The sequence below is a fragment of the Nuphar pumila genome, chromosome 1 (genome assembly GCF_984573655.1).
Source record: "Nuphar pumila chromosome 1, dmNupPumi1.hap1.1, whole genome shotgun sequence".
Taxonomy (NCBI): Eukaryota; Viridiplantae; Streptophyta; class Magnoliopsida; order Nymphaeales; family Nymphaeaceae; genus Nuphar; species Nuphar pumila.
The window spans coordinates 9,886,725-9,911,184 of record NC_143249.1 but is presented as its reverse complement, the minus strand read 5'-3'; the positions used below and the strand labels follow the sequence as shown (position 1 = coordinate 9,911,184).

Here is a 24,460-nt window from a genome sequence, read left to right as displayed (position 1 = left end):
AGTTTGGAAGAAAATCCCGACTACTTCCGCTGTTGCCATGTAGCTTTCCTTGGAAATTTCCTGCATCTTTTTGTTAATTATTGCTAAAATACTTTTTTTTTCGTTTAATGTCAGCAGTCTAATTCAGGCTTGATTTCTAAGTTTTCTTTTTGGTCACCATCAGCACATGCCTCTTCTTCTTGGAAGCTGAGTATTCACTACGATTCTACTTCAGACGCCAGGCCTGGGCAGGTTGGGTTCCCTTTGTAGGTACAAAGACGAAGCCGTCTTCCCTAAGATGGCAGATCAGGTGCAATCACACCGCTGCACCTGATCTGCCCTCCAACTTTCATTGGGCTCCACAGCTGACAGGCTGTATTCATGAGATGGAGGGTGGTCAGGTTCTGCAGCACACTTTAAGTGTGCAATGTGGTTGCATCTGATCCGCCCGCATTTCATAATTGGTCCAAAAGATCTTTCTTTCATCGTGCTGACATGGACCGAGATTGAAGCCTATGGTTGTATGCAAGATCTTTTGGACCAATTAGGAAATGAGTGCGGATAATCTAATCCACTAACAGGCCCCACCTGAATCTACGAGGCCTATGCACCACCAGCCATCTCACTGGCAGGCCCCACCGAACTGGGAGGACATCATATTCATTTTGTGAAAAAAGAAAGTGATATATTCCCACTACATTTAGGCACTCTAATAAAGCACCACGTGGCACCAAACGGGCTTCATATATTGTACTCAACCAATAGGATGCCATCTTATCCATCCCCTTATCTATCTATACACACCCTCCCCCATGAAATAATCTCGCATCCACTAGGAGAAACAGTGGAATAAGCTTTAGGGTGAAGAGGAAAAGGAGAAGACAGAGGAAAAGAAGAAGAAGAAAAAAGATGGCGGCATCTCTTCAAGCTGCAGCCACCCTCATGCAGCCCACCAAGCTGGGTGCCTCGGCTCGGACCAGCCTACCCCTCAGATCTTCCTTGCACATCTCCAAGGCCTTCGGGTACGAGCCGGCCTCGGCTAGGCTCACTTGCTCGGTCCAGGACGACCTCAGAGACTTGGCTCAGAAGTGTGCTGATGCCACCAAGATGGCCGGCTTTGCCCTCGCCACTTCGGCTTTGGTCGTTTCGGTATGACTTCTTATATAATTACTATATTTTTTTTTTGTTTACTCCAAAGAATCCTTGGTCACGCTGGCTCAGCCTGTCATACTTAAGGTCGCTATATATATATACATATATGTTAGGGAGTGAGCGCGGAGGGCGTGCCAAAGCGGCTGACGTACGACGAGATACAGAGCAAGACGTACATGGAGGTGAAGGGGTCGGGGACGGCGAACCAGTGCCCGACCATAGACGGCGGGGTGGACTCGTTCGCCTTCAAGGTGGGCAAGTACAACATTAAGAAGTTCTGCCTCGAGCCCACTTCCTTCACGGTCAAGGCCGAGGGGGTCAGCAAGAACGCACCCCCCGAGTTCCAGAACACCAAGCTCATGACCCGACTCACCTACACCCTTGACGAGATCGAGGGGCCCTTCGAGGTCTCGACCGACGGCTCCGTCAAGTTCGAGGAGAAGGATGGCATTGACTATGCGGCCGTCACCGTCCAGCTGCCCGGCGGCGAGCGTGTCCCCTTCCTCTTCACCATCAAGCAGCTCGTCGCCTCCGGCAGGCCGGAGAGCTTCAGCGGCGATTTCCTCGTCCCCTCCTACCGCGGCTCCTCTTTCCTGGACCCCAAGGGACGGGGCGGCTCAGCTGGCTACGACAACGCGGTGGCGCTTCCCGCCGGAGGGAGGGGGGACGAGGAAGAGTTGGTGAAGGAGAACATCAAAGACACGTCGTCGTCGACTGGGAAGATCACGCTGAGCGTGACGAAGAGCAAGCCGGAGTCCGGCGAGATCATCGGCGTGTTCGAGAGCGTCCAGCCGTCGGATACCGATCTGGGTGCCAAGGTGCCCAAGGATGTCAAGATCCAGGGCATCTGGTACGCGCAGCTGGAATCGTAGGCTAGACTTATGGTGTTCCCTTTTCCTTTATAGGGTCGTCTCTCTCTCTCTCTCTCGTGGTTCTCTTTTTTACTTGTGGATTTAATGACGGACTTTTGCTTGTTTTTTGTACTGTTTGGAGTGCATATACGTATATGATGTGTATAATTGGAACAATCTTCTACTTCTACTTGTCCATGGAAAAGAATAACCATTTAAGAAAATAGTGAAGAATGGAGAGAAAAACAAGGCTACCACCATGGCTTTTTCTCACCCACCGACTTTTTCTCTCTGATTAATTTCACCCTGGAGGAGAAAATTTCGAGCTTGCAAACACGCCCTTAAGGAATCAAACAGCAGTCAGTGGGGCCGCTATGACCGCGACATGTGGGCCCTTGAATCGTCGCACGATGGACGATGGATAGTGTTGGGTGCTAATGCAATGGACGGTGATAAAGACAATTGAAGAATCTGTGATTTGTCATATCACCTAATCCGTTTTCAAATGGGAGGAGGAGCCATTATTTTTGTGCTTCAAAGGTACTATCCAATGGCAACGCCATAGGCAGGGAAGAATGTCTCAAAAGTCTGTATTTTTTTGGATTTATAACCCTAAGAAATCGCACTGGCAGGAAGACCCGGTCGTGCTGGCTCAGCCTATCATACTTACCGTCGTCGTGCCATCAGCGTAAAACGGTGCTCATGGAAATCGAACCTTGACTGCCCGACTAGAGCCGATCAAGTAAAACCCATTCTTACATGTTAATTGTAAAACCGCTAATTGAGGTTGCGTAAGATAGCTGGATGGTAAGGCCACAGTATCATAATCAAGGGGTCTTGAGTTCGAATGCCATGGGGTTTATCTGCAGCTTACCTATTAATAAAAAGAAAAAAAGGATTACACAACCTATTTAATCCAAGTGTCCAAAGAAAAAAAAGTGCATAAAAAAAAGGAGGCATAGTCCATCCAATGAGTATGAAAAAACAAAATGACAAACAATATATTTGATCAACCTTGTTGTGTTAGAATTTCCATTAAGAATCAAATCCAGTATTTTCACCCATAAATATTTTGTTGCATATTTTGTTGTGGGAAGACAATAATGCCAGTTTACATCGTGAGAATATTTAAAACTTGTCATCATCCTTTTTTTAGAATTCTTTAACATTATTACAGTCCTATTATTATTCCATTATTTGAATTTTGAACCATCTAATGATCTTTCCTCTTGAGCATAGATGATGATCTTGAATGTTTCAAAATTCAAGTATTTCAAGTTGCAATTTTAGATACAGTAGACCCTTTATTGCACATGGTGAACTGTAATTACGTTTTACTCAAAAAAACGACATCAATCTTATGTTAGAATTTTGATCGGAAATCCTTGGAATAAATTTCTTACAAACAAGAAGCAAACTTGTTTTTGCGGTATTTTACATATATGCACCAAATTTATGGTGAATTTACTATTAGCTGCTTCAAGTGTAAAGTATTTAAAGAAAATACTTCACTTCTTTAGAAATTGGCCGGTTGGTCACCAAATGATATGACAATTCAAGAAGGTCGTTCATGAATCCTACAGATTTGATATCCTAAATTCCTAATGCAGTTAGAAGCTAATTTATCTCAGAATTTCTAGAAAAATATAGGAAATTGAAGTGAAAACAGGAAATGAAATGAAATTCAATAAAATTAAAAATTAAATGATAATTTCAAACTCAACTATGGTCCCCCAACTCTTAGGCATTTCATCTTTTTATAATGAAACCTTTTATTCCTAACAAATCATGTCCTCTAAATTCGATAAACACTGTATAATCTTGATAAACATTTTAAAAAGTATCCTATCATAATATGGATTTAACTAGATGATCCAAAATCCAAATATAAATAGGAAAATAGAAAATGAGACCCAACTAAAGTATGTGGGTTTGGATTTATCCTGCTCCACTCCTCCATCACCTAGCTATTTGAACTTTACTTAGTTTGAAAATTTATCATATTGTATGACAAAAATGACACATTTCTCAAAATGCCCCACCATTTGCAAAATTTACCCCATGTTGAAATCGTGGATGCCTGACTTTTTAGGGCCTTTTTGCCCTTTACATTAGTGAATCCAAGATTCGCGTGATATATCGGTATATTATTCGAATATCGCAAACTCTCACTAAAAAGTATATTCATACGATAATTGTGCAGACCTCATGAATTTAGCGTAAACAAATTTGTGAACATAGCTAGTTTTCATCTAAAAGATATTCACAAATACTGTACGACATTCATGAGCTACCGTGCAAAGCACCTTTAAGTAACTGGTCCTTAAGGAGATTGGCAATTGTGTGACAACATTCACACATATATAGTACGACATTTGTGACCTCTCATATGAAGCTCCTTTAAGTGATTGATCCTTAAGGAGGTTCGCAAATGTGTGGTGACATTCATATATACGTGTTGTGAACATCAACAATGTTCGCATTGATATGAATTTCACAAATACAGTACTACATTCACAAATAATGTAAGACATTCACATACAATTCTTGCAAATTTTGCTTGCTTGGTGATTCATATATAAAGTCATTGTAGTTCTATTTTTTTGTTTGTTTTTTGGTTAGAACCATAACCCTTTTCAAATTTTCATTGTGGTGATTCCTGCGAAATCTTTTTGCAGCATTATGACAGTTTCTCCGGTTAGGTCGAAATGTGAGTTTCATACAAGCTATATATATTTCATTCTAGAGTTTTTTTTGTAGATATGAACATTTAATAGCCTTGTAATATTTATTTTTTATTGTTGTTGTGAATGTTTTATTTAAAATTTGACACCAAATTTACCTTTTAGGGTTTACAATGCTTATTATTATTTTTATAGATATATATTTGTTGGTGTTATAGATGATTTATGTTTGTTTAATTATCCTTTATGTAATATTTGATGGTTTTGTATTGGTGTAATGGGCTAGGGTTAGCGTAATGGGCTAGGGTTGACTACAAACAAATATTTATTTAGTGTGACGAGGTTGAAGTTGACTGTGCATAAGCATTGAATATGTGTTAGGGTTATTGTAGGTAGTTGGTGTTTAGAGTAGTTGTTTTAGGTAATTTTATTAATTGAATGAATGAAAGATATACGTATGACCTTTTTGTAACATGTTATTTTCATTAGATGAATGATATGTTGTGTGGTTGATATAAGCATTTAATAATGGATTTTGAAAGGGTTAAACTATACTAGCATAACACTAATTACACTACTTGAAGATCTATAGTGGTCTTAAAAAATAGTAGCTTTAATGAATTTAATGTTTTGATATCTTATAAAACTGGATATGCGAAAAAGTTATTGAACCTCCAGTATAGTTATTTTTTAAATGAAAATAGCCAACAAATATGAATAAATATTTTAGATGATGATAATATATAATCAATATTATTTAGTGGAGGCATTTACTTAGTTGCTTCCAAAGTTAAACAAGGAGCATGTAAACGAGAAGTAGTTGATGATGAAAATTTTATGGAGAATGTGCATCTATCTCAGACACCATCTATTGAGCTTAATCATTTGGTGAGCATCTAATTGTCCCCAATAGTGTGCGATATTAATATTCTTAACATGTACACAAAGAGTATGTGATTGCCCAAACCAATTTGGGATATAGATGTTCGACATGCAGACAATAAATAACTTTTATGAACAATTAATGTTGTACATGATCAACGAATCATTGCAGAGAATGTGAAACTATGTCAGCAAACCAGTGATATTGATCTTCACCGCAGTAATTTGCATGACATCTAGTATAATGCTACATTATTTTAGCCATTTTTTAAAGTTTTTTTAATAAGAACATAAAAAATAATTAAACTATATTAGTGAAAATCTTGGGCAAGTTACAGGTATAAGCATCCAACATAAACCTTGAATTGAATGCCATTCAAAATGAATTTAAAATAGTTATTACACAGAGTTGTATCAAATTGAAAATAGAAAGGATTTAAACAATAGATAATGTCCCTAGATCGCCAAAAAATATAGATCATGTGGCACCAATCGAAGCATCCCCCAACCACTCCTGCTTGATCATTTTTGACCTGAAATTTTTAATAAATGTGGGTCAAACTTCACAAGCCTTAGTAGGGGTCATTTCTCAAGGCACACAAGTAATGTACTAACATACAAGAAGAACATGCTATATTTGAAAACTGCATTACAAGCATTCAAATAAGTGTAAATAACTCAGAGTATATAAGAGGTAATAGTAAATACTACTAAATACAGAAAATAAAACTGTATAGGAATGTTTCACTTGATTAACCTCCTATGGGTATGTGTAGTTAAAATACATCGAGACAGATGAGGTTACCCAAGAGTTTATTATGCTTGAGTGTTTTAATACCTTAAATGACTATTTGAATTAGATTCTTAAAAAGGCAGTATAATGACTAAGAGATAACCCCTAAATGCTGAGCTAAACATGATGCATCTGACTTTTGCAAAAGGTACATGACCTACCGACTTAAGATAAAATTTGGTAGTATGGGTCTCTAAACTCTGTGGGTGAGAGACCATCGAGCCATTACCGCTCGTAGCATAATAACGACAATAATTTAATAAAATTTGTAACACTTACCCTCTCTAAGATAGCCCGAGACCGGATAAGTATCCATCTTTTTAATTTAATTTATAATATTTCACATAAAATCTCACATGTACCTGCCTCATTGGGCATCTAGGGCTTCGAGAGTCCAAGTACCACTCCAGGGTACACAAGATACATGCTTCCATGGCAAGAGCAACAAACTACACAAGTGTGGTAGTCAAATTATTTATTTTATTAGTATATTAGGATCACCCATCTAATGAAACTTGTGGTGCATTTGAACCAACGAGTACCGAAAGAAAGTTGCGGTACCTTTAAACCAACTGGGCATTAATTTAGGTTTGTGTTCATGCAATTATTAAATTTAATATCGTGGGCATAGTACCCCTTTGATCTTTTTCAACCATATGCTCATAATCGAGTAACACACACATGTGCACATAATACACCACTAAATCACAATACAATATTGACATGGCACACATACAATATCAGAAGTGCTTGTGTGGCACCAAAAGGTTCTGTGGAACCGCATGCTCATTTTTGAACTCTTGTATAATCATGACTCTACAAATTCCATAAATGTGCAAAAGAGAAAAAACATGCATTAATAACATGCGGTCTATACACTGGACATGGTCATGACAATCATATGTGAATCATGTACCATATTTACATGCAAAATAACAAGCATGGTTAACATTTTATGTTTTTCGCAAAGCTTAGTAGAATGCATCATTCTTTTCGTGTACAAGGGATAAAATTTGCAACTTTTGCAAAAACATGCTCGTGTACACTTATTTCCATAAAATAATAACCAGAACAATGAAATGATCATTATTACTACATTTCATTGGGTTTCTGAACTGAATACACATCCCAGATATGTGTACAACTGAAATTTGTGAATTAAAAGCATTCAACATGCGGGTACACATAATGAGCAATTGTTTTATATATATATATATTCCTTGGGATACAACTGGGCTATGGCAGGCCCGTGGCTAGCCTACAACCCGCTGCAGTCAAGACCGTAGTGCACCAACATGATGGCCTACTTGCTAGTCACCCGGGTCCAATATGAGACGAGCTGGGGTCGGCAGACTCCAGCCTGCTGCACCCAGGTAGGTGCAGCAATTGCTGCCCCTTGATTAACACAGCAGACTGAATCTGCTGTGATTAGTAGGGTACAACAGCCAGCTGCTCAACCAAAAGGCAGTCGGCTGGGGTCAGTAGACTCCAACCGGTCTGTTGTTCTCTTTTCTTTTCTTTTTTTGAGTTTTGAAAGGCAGGTTGGGGTCAGGCAGACCCCAACCAGTTATACTATTGTAACATTGGGTTTGAACCTGCAACGTCACAACACAAGGTGATGGGCACTAGCTACTTCCACCAGCCAAGTGGGGACAAGCCACGACCGGTGTCAAACCGGCTCCAACCGACCATGCTCAGTAGGGTGCTGGGTGCCCTGCTGCGCATGGTGGCGCGCAACCTGTAATGCACTAAACAGTGCAGTAGGCTGGCAGGCAGCAATAGCGCTGGCAGGGTGCGGTGCGCCCTGCCGCACCAACTATGCCCGGACCAAGGTTAGCAAACCCAGGTCATGCTGGGTCAAACCAACCAAACGGATCATGTCTGACCGATAATGCAACCACATGACTGCAACCACATGACAGAACATGGGCTAGGGTCGGACACACCCCTCCCCATTCCAAAACACATCTACATACCTTGCAACACATTTATTTTTGAAACAGATACCATAAATTAATTTGTGCAAGGTGTGTGCAACAAATGAGATAAATTTACACAAACATGAATAATGAATGCATGCTTGATCCGTTCGATTCTACATAAAAGAAAATGGCAATTACGTGCACAAGATCTACTACATAAATATGATTATCATGCATCTAATGTATATATATATATTCTTTTGAATATCATTTAAATCAACGTAATACAAGCATGTGATGTTAACTCGTACATATATAGTTATGAACCCTTTTTCCTTTCTTTTGTTCAATTCAAATCACACTCATATTCAATGTAGTTAAATCACACATAATATGCTATCGTTCACACTAATGAAGGTGGATCAATATGCATATTGAAGTATGGTCTAACATGATCCTACATGCTGGCCCATCAACCAAGCATGTTGGTAAAAGAACCCTACCTCGTTAACAGATCAAACTTGCGATGAGAGAATAGAGTTGGGTCGTGTGTGTACTTCTCCTTTCGAACTTCATCAATGGAGTCCCTACACCTTAGACGTGTGAAAGGAGATGAGAGAGAGAGAGAACGTCGATAGAGACATGGTGAGATTGAGATAGAGAGGGAGGGTTATAGAATGAGAGAGGAAGCATAGGGCGCGTGAGGCTCCCTACCATGTAGGGCCTTACACTAGATTTGGAAAAAGAGGGGGGCACCACCTCCTTTCCTTTTCGGTGTTCTTCTTAGGAGGTAGGTGTTTACTTCTTATTTTCAAACCATGTTTTTCTTTTTTTTTCCTTACTATAGAGGGAAGAGGGGGTTGATCCTCCCTTCTTAGGTAGGTGGGTTCCAAAGGGGAGAGGGGGGGATCAACCCACACTTACCTTTTATTTGATTTTTATTTCTTAATTGTTAGGTTTAATATTTAAGTATTTAAACCAAATCTTGGTTTTAGAAAATTTAATTTAATGTTTATTAAGTTTAAGTTTTAGATAACCTTATCATGGTAGGTGGGTCCCACATGGGGGGCAAGCCACCCTACCTTCCATAATTTTATCTTCTTATTATTAAATCCTAAAAATCTAATTAAAACCTAACCTAGATTTTCTTTTTGGTTAAGGATCCAAATTGGATCCAATTTCATCGAATTAGGGACCGATCTATATCCAATCACAGAATAGATTTTGGATCCTCTCAAGATCTAGATCCATATATTAGATCCAACAAATTCTAAAATGGATTTTGGATCCACCCATGATCTAGATCTAGACACCAAATCCAAATTAGTTTAATCACATCCAAAACCCAATTGAATTAAATTCTAAATTATCCTCAAATTCTATTTTCTTGGGGAATTCAAATTCAAGTTTAATTTCTCCAACCTTTAAATTCACTCGAATTAATACTTTGAATTCTCATTTGTTTTTGATAAAATTAAATAAAAATAAAATTTGAAATAAAGTTCTCATTTATTTATTTAAATAATTCACAAAGTTTTATAAGTCTTACATCTATCCTTTCAGTGCACATGACATAACTAGGTATAATTTGTTGAATTTATAATTTATGCTTGAGATGTAGGCCCGATGAATGTATTATTTTTTATAGCCAATTTTGAGAGTTATAAATGCAAAAATATTGTATACATGAAAGCAAATAAAGCAATAGATACGATGAATTTTGATTTGTTTGTGCATCCAAACAATCAATTAGTGATAGCAGAGATCATGTTGAGGATCACACTACAAGTATTTGGGTCAATAGCAGCGACACATTAACGGTGACACAAAAAAGTCATCGCTATTGATGGAGTTCAATTGCTGCAATAGCAGTGACTTTATATATCACTGTTATAGATATATCTATAACGATGACTTTATATATAGTCGTTAAAGATATGTCTCTAACAACGATTAATAAATGTCACCGTTAATAGTTTACTATATAACGATGACTTTGTATGTCGTCATTATATAGTTACTCTTTAACGGTAACAAAAAAAGTCACCATTAAAAATCAGAAAATAACAATGACTTTTTTTTATGCCTTTATAGACACAGTTAAAAATAAGAAAATAACAATGACTTTTTTTGTTGTCGTTATAGGTGTCACCCATATAAGGGCGACATTGTATGTCGCCGTTGTACAGTAAACCTATAATGGCTACGTGCAAAGTCGTCGTTAAAGAGCCCTTTTTCATATTTCTCATAAATCAGCGATATAAAGATATAGCCGGAATTATCGTAGAAGACTAGGTCTAAGTCTGTAATTTTTCATTCAAAAGAGTAAAATCGAAACAAAATCAGTTTTTGTAAACCCTAGGCTTACGATTTTTTTTTTTTGTCTTTTCTCCTGTTTGCCTTCGGCTTTACCGCTCCTCCGTGTCCTCAGTGCGCCTCCAGTGACCGCAAGACCGCAGATCGGTGGAAGACCTTATGAGGATGGAAACAAACATCAAAGCCCCCTGAAGGAGAGAGAGGGCTCTTCTGTTTTCGTTTTTTTTTCTTTGTTTTTGTGTGCGTTGTCCCCTCTAGTTAGATTTTCGTCCATCTTAGGGTTTTTCCGGTGAGGAAGATGGCGAAGGAAAAGGGTAGGGATGGCAGTGGACTGGGAAAATAGGCCCCGCCTCGCCCTGTTTGGACCAGGGATGGAGGACATGAAACGGGCCGCCCCGCCCCATCCCCGTCTCCAATTCCCGCCCCATTCTGTCCCGATCCTTCTTTAAGGATCGGCAGTGGACTGAGGGGAAACGGGGCCCCGCCCCGCCTCCAACCGAGGATGGAGGGGAGGATTTTGAGACCCCGCCTCCGCTCCGGTCCACTGCCATCCCTAGAGGAGGGGAAGACAGTGGCGCTGAACAGCTCCGACGGGGAGGTGTTCGAGGTGGAGGAGGCGGTGGCAAAGGAGTCTCAGATGATCAGCCACATTATCGTTATCGAGGACGGTTTTGGCAACTCGGGCATCCCGCTCCTCAACGTCACCAACACGATCTTCGCCAATGTCATCGAGTACTGCAAGAAGCATGTCGACGCCCAAAAGAACAGCGATGACAAGACCCAGGAGGACGAGCTCAAGGCTTGGGACGCTGAGTTCGTCAAGGTCGACCAGGCCACCCTGTCCTCCCCGTTCATTGTATTGGATCTGTTTGGATCCTTGCCCAATTCGTGCCAAGTATGTAAAGAAACCCTATCTTATCTATGTCATGGTCAAGTACTTGGCCGATTGTATATGTGTTGGCTCTGGTATGATTTTTTATTTTTTTAATTTTTTGTTCCAATTGTGAGTTTTTCTCTGGTGTTTTTTTGCATGTCCTTGGGGTTGCATTGCTTCTTCTTCTTTTATTACGATTTTAGTAATGTTGGTCATTTGATTTCAGCTATTTGTCTATTGGCCATTTACACCAACAAAACAAGGTCTAACAGTGTTTTGCAAGAAACGTGTTACTGGGGTTTATTTATTGGCCTTTTTATTAGACATTTTAGGGAATTGTATGCAAATCTTTCGCAGTTCACATGACAGCTTACGGGAAGCAGCACATTTTATTGAATAATTTGTATTGTGATATGATAGGGCTTTTGGTTTCCTTAAGCTTTTATATTTGTTTGGCTGGGCTTGAGATTGTTTAACTGTTATGATTGACCAAGTGAGGATTACGATGATTTCGTCTATATACATCAAGTTGCTTGCTTTGCTTCTATTGGAATTTGACACTTGTTTTTGTGATCTTACTAGTTTGGTCTTGTCTGCGGTTATCAAAATAATTCTCCTGCAACCGTCAAACACATTCTGCCTCTTGATGCTTCTACTTTTCTTTTGTGAGATTGAAGCTGGTCAAGACATCGCATTTCATGCAACTGTCAAGTTGTCAACTATGAGAGATTGGGATGCAAGCTGCATATGATTTTATGAAATTTTTCAAATCATATTTTCTTTATTTCATTTGATGCTTTCTCTGACACTCTTTTGAAGCTTCATCCATGGGACACTGAAAAGAGAAAATAATGAAGAACACCTATGCGTATTTGATTCTGTGATGTGCATTTCTTCTACATTTTTTTGTGATATCTTCTGGTGGATGGTTACTTTTCAGTTTTTTTTCCTGAGGATTAGTGTTACCATTAGGTCACAATATCTGCTTTGGTTGCTACTCTATACAATGCTGAATTGCTAAAATGATAGACTTAGACTGTGCAGTCTAAGTAACTTTATTGCTTGTAGCCTGAAAATTGCGGTCTTGCTTTGCATGTCTAGATAAATCTCTTTGAATCGATGTTTCCTGTGTTGTATTTATTGGGCTGTCACATGTTAAAGATTTTTGGTGGTTTGAAACTCATAGGTGTGCATACAAAATTTATCCAGTGGTTTAAAAGTTTTGACTATAGTCGGATGTACCATACTCTCTAGAAGAAACTCATAGGAGTGAGCTTCAATTGATTAATCTCACCATGCATATGTGTTCAACATGGTCCATCTATTAAGGATCATAGCAACTTCTTCACTAGGTTGCCTTACAAAAAGATAATGACCAAGTCATTTAGATGGATGACTATGAAATGACTCCCTGATATTTATGGTTGTCTTTTACAAATTTCTATATGTTTATTGCTGATTGAGTGTCTATCTGGACTATTTAAGTGTTTTGTTACTATTGCTTATTCAAAGAATAAGATGATTTGTGGTTTTAAGGTGATTTATTCAGTTGTCATAATTGTTGTCTGAAAGCAGAGTGGTAAAGAAGATGAGGAGCCTGAGGTGGAGTACACCCCCTGCTGGTCGAGCTTTGAAAGAAAAATTGTAAGTTCAAATTTCTGAAGTTATAGTGGCCGAGTATAGTTCTCATTTCTTATTATTTTTTGAACCGTGCCAAGCATAGATCTCATTACTTAATTTCTTCTTTGTTCATGAGTTTTGATTGTATCATTTTTTTTGTAGAATTGTGAACTTGTTGTGTTTAGTCTGATAACTTATGTTCTAGTTTCTGTTACTTTATGTTGGATACCGGGTCTCTGCCTTGTCATATGAAATACGGTTTATGGCCATAATTTGGACTGGTGGTTAACATAGTGAAATTGAACTTAATTGATTCAGTGCCCATCTTTCATTAAGTTAATCTTTTTAATCTTTTTTTTAATAAATACCTCCAATGGTCTGTTTGTTGGGTATAGGCTTAATAGCAATAAATATATATATTTTTTGTCGCTACAGCCTATAGGGGCAACATTTTGTTGCTGCTATAAGCCATTAAATACATTTTTTTGTCACTACAGCCTATAGCAGTGACAAAAATGTCACAGCCACAGCCTACAGCGGCGACAAAAATGTCGCCGCTATATGCCAATAACGGCGACTTAAAGTCGTTGCTATATAGGCCAATAATGGCGACTTAAAGTTGCATTTATAGGCCAATAACGGCGAGTTAATTCTCACTATTATAAGATATAACAAAATTTAATTCTCGATGTTATCTTATATAATGGCGACTTAATTGTCACCGTTATAGGCTAGTCACCATTATAGGGACATCGCTGTTATAGGCTAAGTTGCTGTGTATCCCTTAACGACAAAAAAATGTCGCCGCGATTTATCAACATCGGCTAAAATTAGACGGCCATTTTTTGTCGCTGTTATAGACTTATAACGACGACAAAGAGAACAATAACGACGACTTTCGTTGCCACTATTAACCCATATTCTTGTAGTGTAAGATGATTACAATGATGATGACTATAGCATGCCTGTCGAGGATGACTCCGAAATGAAAAGAGAGAACCATGATTTTGATGGCATGAGACACATAATGACAGATGAAAATGATGTATAAATGATGATTGGAAAGCCGAACCCTTGGTATGTTGTATAAGTTGTATGAACATTTATTGAACATTATAACTGTTTTATGTTTTTTCATTAATGAAACGTGGTTGAATATGTTTTTGTTCAATAGATTCTCCTACAATGAAAAATACTAAAAAATGACTGAAGCAAAGACATCTTAGTTGTATGACGAGTTGCATAACAAAAAAACTTAATGATTGTGAAGCTTTTTAATGGCTGACAACAAACTCAAAAGATGAAGACATTGTTATCGGCCAAAGGTTTAATGGTTTTCTGTCATGAGTTTTTAAAAGATCATGTGATATAAAAAATAAATATAAAGTAAAATTCATGAATTGCTGCAGTAACAAATTCATTGTCGTATGTGAAAAAAAAATCTATATACTATGGGTGATTGCCTTTAGAAGATCCATATAAAGATATACAAAACAACATTATTTCAAATGAAGAAGTATGAAACAAAGCATAAGTGTGGTGAATCATTGGCCAACCTCAAGAGGTTCACTTGTGCAAAGGGTAAAAATATCTTAAAAAAGGTGGGCATCCACAATTTTGAACATGGGGCGGGTTTTGCAAATTGTGGGGCATTTGGAAAAACATGTCAGTTTTGCAAGGACAGTACAATCATTTTTTGCACTTGTTTTCCATTCTCTATAGATTCTCTCTCTCTGAGAGAGAGAGAGAGAGAGAGAGAGAGAGAGAGAGAGAGAGAGAGAGAGAGAGAGAGAGATCAGCAGTATTATATGGTTATCACATCCTTAACCAAATGCCTTCTTCAATCTCTAGATACCAAATTCTCTAAAAAATAAAATAAAATCATCACCTTCATTCTATCAGAAACCACCAATTTATTTGCCAAAAAGAAAGATTAGCACTATCATTTTAAGAATTAACTAGGGTTAGGAGAATAAAATATAACTTAGGCAGTTACCTAAGTACTTTCTTTAAAGGTGAGGCGAATATTTGAAACCCGAGGCAACTCAATATAAATTTGCCATATGTTGTGCTTATATGTAGATCACTTTCTTTTGTTATATAATTATGTTGATTTAGGTTGTGGCTTTAGCTTTTTCAATATTGCATGCATTTGTTATTTTTGCGTTTTAGTCTTCTAATGTTTTGGTGTGTTTTTTTTTTTAATTTTTTTAATTGCAGGGTTGGTTTGGAGGAGTAAAGACACTAGGCGAGTGTTGACGGAGGGAAAATTTTGTTGTCATGGTTCTTTGTTTATGTGTGTGCGCACGCGGATGAACGCACACCTTAACCAACCGTTTTTTCTTTAAGTTCTCACTTAGTTTTTTTGCTTAACAATTATCCACCATCGGGGAGATGAAGATAGCTATAATTTGGATTAGATGAATAGTAGTTAGAGGGATAAAGAGAGGTTAAGAGGGCTTAGCGTGTTAATTTGGATGAAAAGAGTCTTCATCTTTCTTTTTAATATAAAACAGTTAACGTTTTTGATATTGTAAGAATATAATATTTTGATATTGTAAGAATAAAATAAGTCATAATAATCATGAAATTCAGCAGCTAACATGCATCTTCCTACCAGGATAGTTCTGTGTTCATAATGTCTTGTCTTTCGGTAAATTCCATCCGATGGCCCACCAAGGACCAGAGAGAGAGAGAGAGAGTCTTTTTTTTATTATTATCTTTTTGCTGAAAAAGCTAGGGATCAAGGCCCTCCCTTTTCCTACTGGTGGCCATGGCCCATACATAGGGCTGTCAATGGCTTTAGTTTGTACCGGTATCCAACCAGACCCGAACCCGAATTTTTGGGTATGGGCATGAAAAATGCCAACCCAAATAATATTCGGGTTGGCCCGAGCTAGATGTTTGCCAGGTTTGGGTTGTGATTTTTGCTGAGTACCCCATTTTTTTCCGGGTACCTGATCTGAGTATTTAATATGTATTTTCAATAAAACTAAATTTCTCAAATTATTCAGGTTTAAGCTTGGGATTTCATTCTCCTGACCAGTCAAAACCCGAACCCTGGGTCATTAACACTCACCCGACTTGTTGACAGCCTCAACTCTACAAGCTGGCAATTATTCAACCTTCCCATATCAGAGGTGTTCTAAGTTGCAACGTTCCATCACATTGTGACTTGCACAAACTGCTGCAGTGTTCAGTTCCTTAAGAAACTGTTTTTATCAATTATTGTGAAATGTAACTTTCCTCTTTTTCTAGTAGGACATAAGATAGCATGGTCTCTAAACTTAATTTTAAAGCATCTTGCTATTTTTTTTTTCGACAGAGAAAGATGAGGTTAGCCCGACCCTACCAGTTATACAACCATGCCATTTAGGGTTGGAACTTGCAACGTCCCAACACAAGGTGACGGGCACTAAGTGCTCCGGACAGACAAGTGGAAACCCCGTTGGTGTAAGCATCTTGCTACTAGCAGGTCACGTCCAAATTTAAGTGTACTAAAAGAATACTCAATAATTTACTGCACCCATGTTTTGCCGTTATCAACTGTCCCGTCTCGCCGTACCATTATATCGCGTAACGCCATACTCGGTTACAGTGATCATCAACGTCATCACCAAAATACTTGGCTGTGAAGGGATTAAAGGCCAGACCCAATAATATTAGGATCTGGATCTACTAAGGCTTGGTCTGATTAGTTACTCGGATCGAATTGATTTATATGATGCAAGTAGCGTGCGTGTGTAAGCGTAGATTCACTTTTTTTTTTATATTTACAGTCCCAGAATCAAAGCGACGCTGGCTTTGCCTGCCATACTTACAATCACTGTCCTGGAAATGTAAAACTTGGTGGGCTTACTTCTTGCCTTCAGGGAGTCGCTAAGCTTTGGCTTGGTCAAGGAATGACGTCCATGAGATTTGAACATAGACCGCTTGACAGGCAGCGTAGGCCTCATCCCACTTTACCAAACCCCTTTGGGTCAGCCTAAATTCACTTTAAATGCATATAAACTTTGACCTGCCATGCCGGAAAGTCAGGCTAAGTAATAATCAGCACGTCTGTGTGCGGCAAAGACACATGGTTTGTGTATTCAACCCACGGCCTTAAACCAAGCCACCAAATCAAGTGTAAGGAGCCCTTTTGGGCTATTCAACCCTGAACTGGATCCTGCCTAAGCGATGTCAGGTAAGGATGCAAATGGTTCATATCCGTAACTAAATACATGGAGATTCCGATCCCAAACAGCCAAAAGTTGCAAGACATTCATCTTTTGGATCCGACCCATTTACGTCCCTAACGTCAGGTCAATACGAGTAGTCAAGCACCTCAAAATTGGATCAGGATCTGGATCCACCAGATCTGACTCACGATGCATAGGAACTAGACAACTACTTTCGCTCCCTTTACCACTCCCCACTGCACCTCGTTCCACTGGCTTTCACAAAAAGCCGCTGTATCGCCAGACTTTCGAAGCCCGATATGATACAAAAAACATACGATAACTTCAAAATATCGCTTATTTCACCCTCGGTTGCGTCACAAATCACAATATCAACGCACTAAAACCAACCTTTTCCGAATGTTGATATTATCCACTTCGGCATTATTTTTACTATGCCGATATTTTTCGATAGAAACCAGATTATTATTACTATTTGGTTGGGAGTTAAATATCGCGACAATTTCCCCGGAGACGTTGGCCGGTAAAAGATCCGCCGGACCCGAACGCGTGCTTTGTAATTGTAGATAAACAAGACGCCGAGCGAGGGATCCGCGCGATCGGGATCGAAGGAGGGGCCGCAGCGATCGGGAGAGCGATGGCGAAGCCGGATGAGGAGGAGCTGGTGAGGGCGGCCTCCGCCGCCCTCGAGGGCACCGGGGAGGAGGTCCTCAATGCCGTGCGGGTCGCCAAGAGCCGCGGCATCTGGGGGAAGTCCGGCCGTCACATGTCCAAGCCTAGGGTTTTGGCCCTCACCAGTTGCGTTCTCTCTTATTCCCCTAATCTCCTTAGATCCAGATCTGTTGCCTTCTTCCGTTTGGCTCATGATCTCTCCGAAGTTGTGCTGTTTTTTTTTTACTGTTATTTTGCGCTTGAATTGTCTTTTTTGATTGCAAGGTACAGTTCTATTGTTCCACTGGGTGCGATTTTTGTACTGGTTCTGTTCGATTTCGTCGCATAGAAAACTTTCGTCTCTGAGGATCTGTAGCGATTCACGAATCTAGACGCGATTATAGTCGTTGTTTGATTGTGAGATATAGTTGTATTGTTCCACTGGGTGCAGTTGTGGTACTGGTGCGTTGGCTACGTACCGTTTCCGTTCGTAGCAAACTTTCATCTCTGAGGGTCCCTAGGAATGACTATAGACCCGATTGTAGTCGTTGGTTGAGGAAAATTATGATCGAATAGGACACTGGGTCGCGTACAGTGGTTTGATTGATGATGAAGAAAGGGAACATTCTTTTTGATATACACAAGGGATCCTCCAGATAATTCAAATCGAAGTAATTTGATGCCCTACTCAGCCCTATATGACATGACCGATCATTTGAAACACTCGGATACAGCATGGCAAGTTTTGTTTGGAACTGAGGAATGAAAATCCTTCTTCTTTCTTCTCTCTTTCCTTTTTTTCAGAGAGTTTCTGAACAGTTTCTGCATAAATTTTTGTGGGGTAGAATTGTTTCTGCTGCCTGGCAGTATTGCTTGTTTTAGATCATATTTGTGATTATTGCTGGCTAATGATGGTTTTTAGAAAATTGGGTTTTCTTGAGATTGATGTCAAGAATTACTTGCTTGACAATTAATTACCTTCGTCGACAAGGTTAGTTGTTCTAGATGGGAGGGACATGCTGGTTTTCTTTATTCATGCTCTGTGGTTTAGAAAAATTTGAAAGAAATTAAATAAAATACTGGTATCATGCGCATTAGGGAGTTTATTTTTCTTAATTTAGCTACTTACCAGCTCCAAATCTCTGTCTAAGTTATGGGCTACATTGTGGCTATGCCTCCAGGAGATGTTCAAGCCACCTCCAGTGTATACTTGTTAGGTTGTGTATAGTGTTTCTGTGGTATCTGTACACAGTTTGCGTCATCTCCTTGGCTATCTGTTGCTACATCTGTTGTGCCATTCTATGCAATCCTTGTTTGCTAAAGGGATATTTCTGCTTTCTGCTCCTGGCTTGTATACGTTTGCAATTTGTGTCTCTTTAATGTTCATTAAAGGTGATACAATCATGCTCCTTTCTTTCATTTTGCTGACAAATAGAGGCTTGAACTTGGCTTGATTATTCTTGGGTAGACACTTTTCTTTTCAAATTGAAGTTGGTGAAGAGAGTGAGGAGGGAATTTGAATTCATGGCCTCTTGTATGAGGAAGAGTTTGTGCTATTCTAACAGACTAACACAAATTTTTTATGGTAAGATTTTGAATAGAATTTGTGTATAAACAAACAGTTGCTGCTTTAGCAAGCTGACTTGGCATCAAGCATGGGCTTGTTTAGTGTGAAATCCTTTCATTAATACTTAAGATTGGCCTATTTATTACTTGAACAAGCTTGCATGCTTTTAGCTAGCTAAGCCTATGCCTTTCCAAAGAGCCTTGGCCCATCTTTACTGATTTGAGGTAGTAGTTGCTAGGCCGAACTATAAATGTCCCTACACTAGTGTGTTGGGGACACCTTGCTATCTGTTACAGAGCACCCGTGTTTCTGGTGAGCATAACCATGACCAGAGTTTAGCATAACTTTTACATTTTTAAAGGATATTATGAAAATTGCTATCTCTATTTCATGTTAATTTGGATAGGTGCCATACTGAATGTTAGCCTACTGTTGCACACTTGGAAATTTTTGTTTTTGATTATGTGATCAGTTCCTAGTTATATCATAGGTTTGATTCTGATTATGTCATCAATTCCTTGTTATGTCATAGGTTTGATTCAGATTATGTGATCAATTCCTTGTTATATCATAGGTTTAAATTGGAATGTTAAATTTCTGTTGCTTTGCAGCTGCATTTTCATTGAAGGGGCAACAAACAAAGGCTCTTCTTCGTGTTTTGAAGTATTCATCTGGAGGTGTTTTGGAGGTAATCTTCTGTGCTGAGTGTCATTTAATGCTTGCATAAGCTTCTGTACTGCTCTTGGTATTAATATAAATAAAAAGTAAACCTCAGACAACATGAATGGTATTGAGTCTACTGTATGTTTCACTACCTTTACCACAGTTCTTACATACGCCTTTACTAATCTTGATATAATATAGAGTCATAGACAGCGGTAAACTTTGTACAACGTGAATGGTATTCAATCTATTGTGTATTTCATGTGGTCTTAAATCTACTGTATATTTCGTATTACCTTTTCTGACAACTTTGTAAATATGCATTCGTGTTCCTCTTTGAAAGTTGCATGCTTAACAGATCCCTATGCCTTAAAAATTAAAACCCTTTTGTTTTTCATTTAAAATTTTATTGAGAACTATGTTATCTGGACACAAATAGTCATATAAATGTCTTGATGTCAAACCTGGGATCAAGCATGTTGATGCTTAAATGTTGGATTGGATACATGTACACACCGGCACCCTCAACACAAGGGCAAAGAGAAAGTTGCTATGAATTCAGTGAGAGCTTGCCACAAACTACATAGTGTAGGTGGTGCGGATTTGGATCTGATATCCTAACAAACTGAATCTGCTTGTCAATTTCTGTAAAGTTTTCCATATCTGAATAGTTGACTGGGTCAGATTTAGTTTTTCACATTTGACTTTGAGCCTAATGTGATAATTTGCAGCTACCATCACTTCTAGATTTAGATCCAATTAGGATAAACAGTTAACGGGTCTGTATTCTGTAAATGATTTATTCAGTCGGTTCTGTATCCAAGTATGAACTCAAATCTGATTAGACATCTGATTATGACTGATCCAAATTTGACCCAAGCTCAATCCATTTGCATCCTTGATAAGGAGAGAAGCTTGATCTTGTTTAACCAACAAGCCCTAGAATTTCAACCCATCACAAGTCCAGCCCGCCTCTCTCTCTCTCTCTCTCTCAAAAGAGTAAGATATATTTGAATATCGAACTACAAAGAAAAAGGGTGTCAAATTAGTGATCCAAATGCATAAGACTAAAATTCAATGAAATACTAGTACTTTTTACTATTCTTCTTTCTTAGACGATTCAAATAAAAGCATGAATAGGTGGCCAACTTTAAAATAATTAAGATTCCTATATTTTTAGACAAAATTAACAAAATTGTTTATAATAAGTGCATCTGAATAAAAAAAAAGCCTAAAGTTTATAAAATACTAAAGGCCCATTTGTTTCATTCCCATGGAAGGGAAGGGTCTTTCATGGTATAGGGCACAAGTTTCTACAAACTCCAGCAGCTCAGCTTTCCCATGAAGGACTTTTCATATGGGGGGAGTTATGAGGGAATTTTCACGTGGAAAAAAGGAAGGTGATGGAAAAAACTGGGGCCCACTTGTGCCAGCATGGCATTTTCCCACCATGACGCCTGGATGTTTGTTTAACCCATAGCGGGAAAGGGATGCCAGCTCAGTACTTTCTCATGAAAACTACTTGAAACCAGTCGGCCCTAATCGATCTAAATTAAAGTATAGAGAAGTGTCAGTGTTGCCACGTGTTGGACATGGACACCACTGGGTGGTAGGAGCGTTCCAGTGAAGATGGGCAATGGGTCAATAGGCTGTGAGCCGTAGAAGCCACTCCATTTGTATGGGCCAGGCTGCGGCTCAAACCAGTGTAGGCAGGTTGGACTATGGAACACCTGGTAGCCCACCTACCCTTTTTATGGGCCAAGCTGCTGTCCAAAATACCTGGGACGTCTCAGGTTGTCCAGCCCTATTGTCCACATAACATAGGTTGAGAATATTTCCGTGTTCCATGGTATTTTTGATGTTTTCATATATAATGACAATTCTTGCTATAACATGGAGAATGATGGTGTTTTTTGGTACTTCCATTTTCTTTGATAATTCTTCTCTGATGCAATTTCTCCTCTCAAAATGTTTTAGATGTTGCGCTCTTGTAATAAATCTATGCTAAATAAAATTTTCAATCAAACTAGGGATGCGTGGCATGATAGGCTGCATTTTCTGCTTTACAATTATTTTGCTTCCAAAGTTGGAAAGCACTGATAACTTTTTGTCTGTTTGTATTTAGCCTGCAAAGCTCTACAAGGTTAGGCATCTCTCTAAAGTGGAGGTTGTCCCAAATGACAACAGTGGGTGCACATTTATGCTGGTATTTTTTTTTTCTTTTTAATGTTATAACAACTTTAATTCCTGTCGAGGCCTTCTGTAACCTATTTGGATGTGTTGATTAATGACATGCAAAGAAATTGCATTTATTGTGTGTATTTATATTTCTCTACTAATGCTTTTGCTTTTCTGTTCATTAAGGGATTTGATAACCTTAGAAGCCAGAGTGTTTCACCTCCACAGTGGACCATGCGCAACATTGATGATAGGTGATTGCTAAGGAAATACAATGATGTTTTTTCCCCGTCATGTTAATAGGATTTTTCCTTGTTTCTTTTGATCTTCATTAGTCACCAACATGATGTGGTTATTTTTCCTCTTTAATAATTAGCTGTATGGTTCTGAACAGTTATTTTGTTCCTTCAGTCTTTTTCTTTTTCCACTTAGTGCTGCCTGTTGGAAATATCTAAGTGGATGCTGTTAGCATAAGTAAAGTAAATTGATTTTATCAAATTGGTTTGATTTTCTCTTTTTTTCTTTATTGCAGGAATCGCTTTCTCATTTGCATCTTAAATATGTGCAAAGATATGTTGGGTCACCTTCCAAAAGTCACTGGAATAGATGTTGTGGAGATGGCTATTTGGGCTAAGGTATCTCTCCATCTCTCTATTTTATTTTTCATAACCAAGCTGGGGTTGGGCCCCAGTGGATTCTAGTCTAAGTCTACTTAGTTAGTGTGGCTTTTTATCAGTCCAGCTATTGTAGTCAATGCTGTGACTTTGTGAATTTCATGTTTGTGTTTTTAGATGTATCATGTGACTTTTAGGAGATACATTCATACCTTTTATTATTCTTGATTATACAAAACAACAACAACTACGCCTTCATCCCAAAATAATTGGGGTCGGCGATATGAACCAAATAAGAAAATCATTTTGGGTCTTCCACATGAATCCTTCTCCTCCAATCATTTCTATCCAAAGTCATGTCGTCGGTGAGGTTCAAAGCATTCATATCCTTTCCTATCATTTCCATCCAAGTCTTCTTAGGCCTACCCCGACCTCTTTTAACTAATATATTTTCCCATTTCTCCATCTTTCTAACTTGAGCATCATTAGGCCTTCGCCGAATATGTCCAAACCACCGTAAACGATTCTCTCTCATCTTATTTTCAATGGATGCAACGCCTACCTTCTTACGTATCTCCTCGTTTCGAATCTTATCTTTTATTGTATTTCCACACATCCATCGAAGCATACACATCTCAACTATACTCTTTTTTTGAATATGATGTCTCTTGGCAGCCCAACATTCCGTACCATATAGTAAAGCGGGCCTTATTGTCGTCCTATAAAACTTTTCCTTCAACCGCAATGGCATTCTACGATCGCACAACACTCCAGTTGTACTTTTTCATTTCATCCACCCAACCTTTATCCTATGATTTACATCTCCATCAATTTCTCCATCCTTTTGAATGATAGATCCCAAATATTTGAAACAGTCATCCACCGGTATTTCTTGCTCACCAAGCTTCACTACACTCCCATCACTACTTCGTTGCTTACTAAACCGACATTCCATATATTCTGTCTTACTCTTACTCAACTTAAAACCTCTTGCTTCCAATGTCTGTCTCCATAATTCTAACTTAGCATTAACCCCAGCTCTAGACTCATCAATCAAAACAATATCATCAGCAAACAACATACACCACGACACATTTTCTTGAATTGATCTCGTAAGCTCATCCATCACTATAGCAAATAGGAAAGGGCTTAATGCAGATCCTTGATGTAATCCAACCGTTATAGAAAAATTGGTTGTCACCCCTCCACAAGTGCGGACATTGGTTACTACTCCTTCGTACATATATTTAATTATACTAATGTACTTGAGAGAAACACCTTTCTTCATCATTGTCCACCAGAGAACATCCCTAGGTACTTTATCGTATGCCTTCTCCAAATCAATAAAAACCATATGCAAAGCTTTGTTCCTCTCTCTAAATCTCTCAATAAGTTGTCTAAGAAGATGTATAGCTTCCATAATTTATTATTCTTGCTTATGTTTTTTCATATTATGCGTCTGCATGTGTGTGCGCAGATGACAACTTGGGCATGTGCTAGGATGTGGTTATATTTCAACTTTCTCACAAAGAT

The 24,460-nt window shown here is 38.6% G+C and overlaps 3 protein-coding genes across 4 annotated transcripts in view; all 3 read left to right on the top strand.

Moving 5' to 3' along the window:
* Positions 1 to 229: 229 nt before the first annotated feature.
* On the top strand, positions 230 to 2,159 carry LOC149847918 (oxygen-evolving enhancer protein 1, chloroplastic). The gene is made up of 2 exons (XM_090009047.1): positions 230 to 1,128; positions 1,245 to 2,159. Exons 1-2 carry the CDS (start codon positions 889 to 891, stop codon positions 2,001 to 2,003), a joined length of 999 nt encoding a protein of 332 aa, XP_089865173.1. The 5' UTR covers positions 230 to 888; the 3' UTR covers positions 2,004 to 2,159.
* An 8,983-nt stretch (positions 2,160 to 11,142) lies between these two features.
* On the top strand, positions 11,143 to 13,387 carry LOC149847917 (SKP1-like protein 1A). Its single transcript, XM_090009719.1, has 2 exons — positions 11,143 to 11,474; positions 13,029 to 13,387. The coding sequence occupies exons 1-2, from the start codon at positions 11,217 to 11,219 to the stop codon at positions 13,113 to 13,115; spliced, it is 345 nt and encodes a 114-aa protein (XP_089865845.1). The 5' UTR covers positions 11,143 to 11,216; the 3' UTR covers positions 13,116 to 13,387.
* Positions 13,388 to 17,687: 4,300 nt separating this feature from the next.
* Positions 17,688 to 24,460, top strand: part of LOC149847916 (exocyst complex component SEC3A-like) — a 117,930-nt gene continuing 111,157 nt past the window's right edge. For both annotated transcript variants that reach the window (XR_016432390.1, XM_090008887.1), the window contains exons 1-5: positions 17,688 to 18,051; positions 20,084 to 20,160; positions 22,261 to 22,341; positions 22,500 to 22,567; positions 22,846 to 22,948. Coding sequence is in view for 1 of the 2 variants with exons in the window: in XM_090008887.1 (XP_089865013.1) it covers positions 17,892 to 18,051; positions 20,084 to 20,160; positions 22,261 to 22,341; positions 22,500 to 22,567; positions 22,846 to 22,948 (489 nt within the window). In the remaining variant the exon portion in view is untranslated. The remainder of the gene's footprint in view (positions 18,052 to 20,083; positions 20,161 to 22,260; positions 22,342 to 22,499; positions 22,568 to 22,845; positions 22,949 to 24,460) is intronic.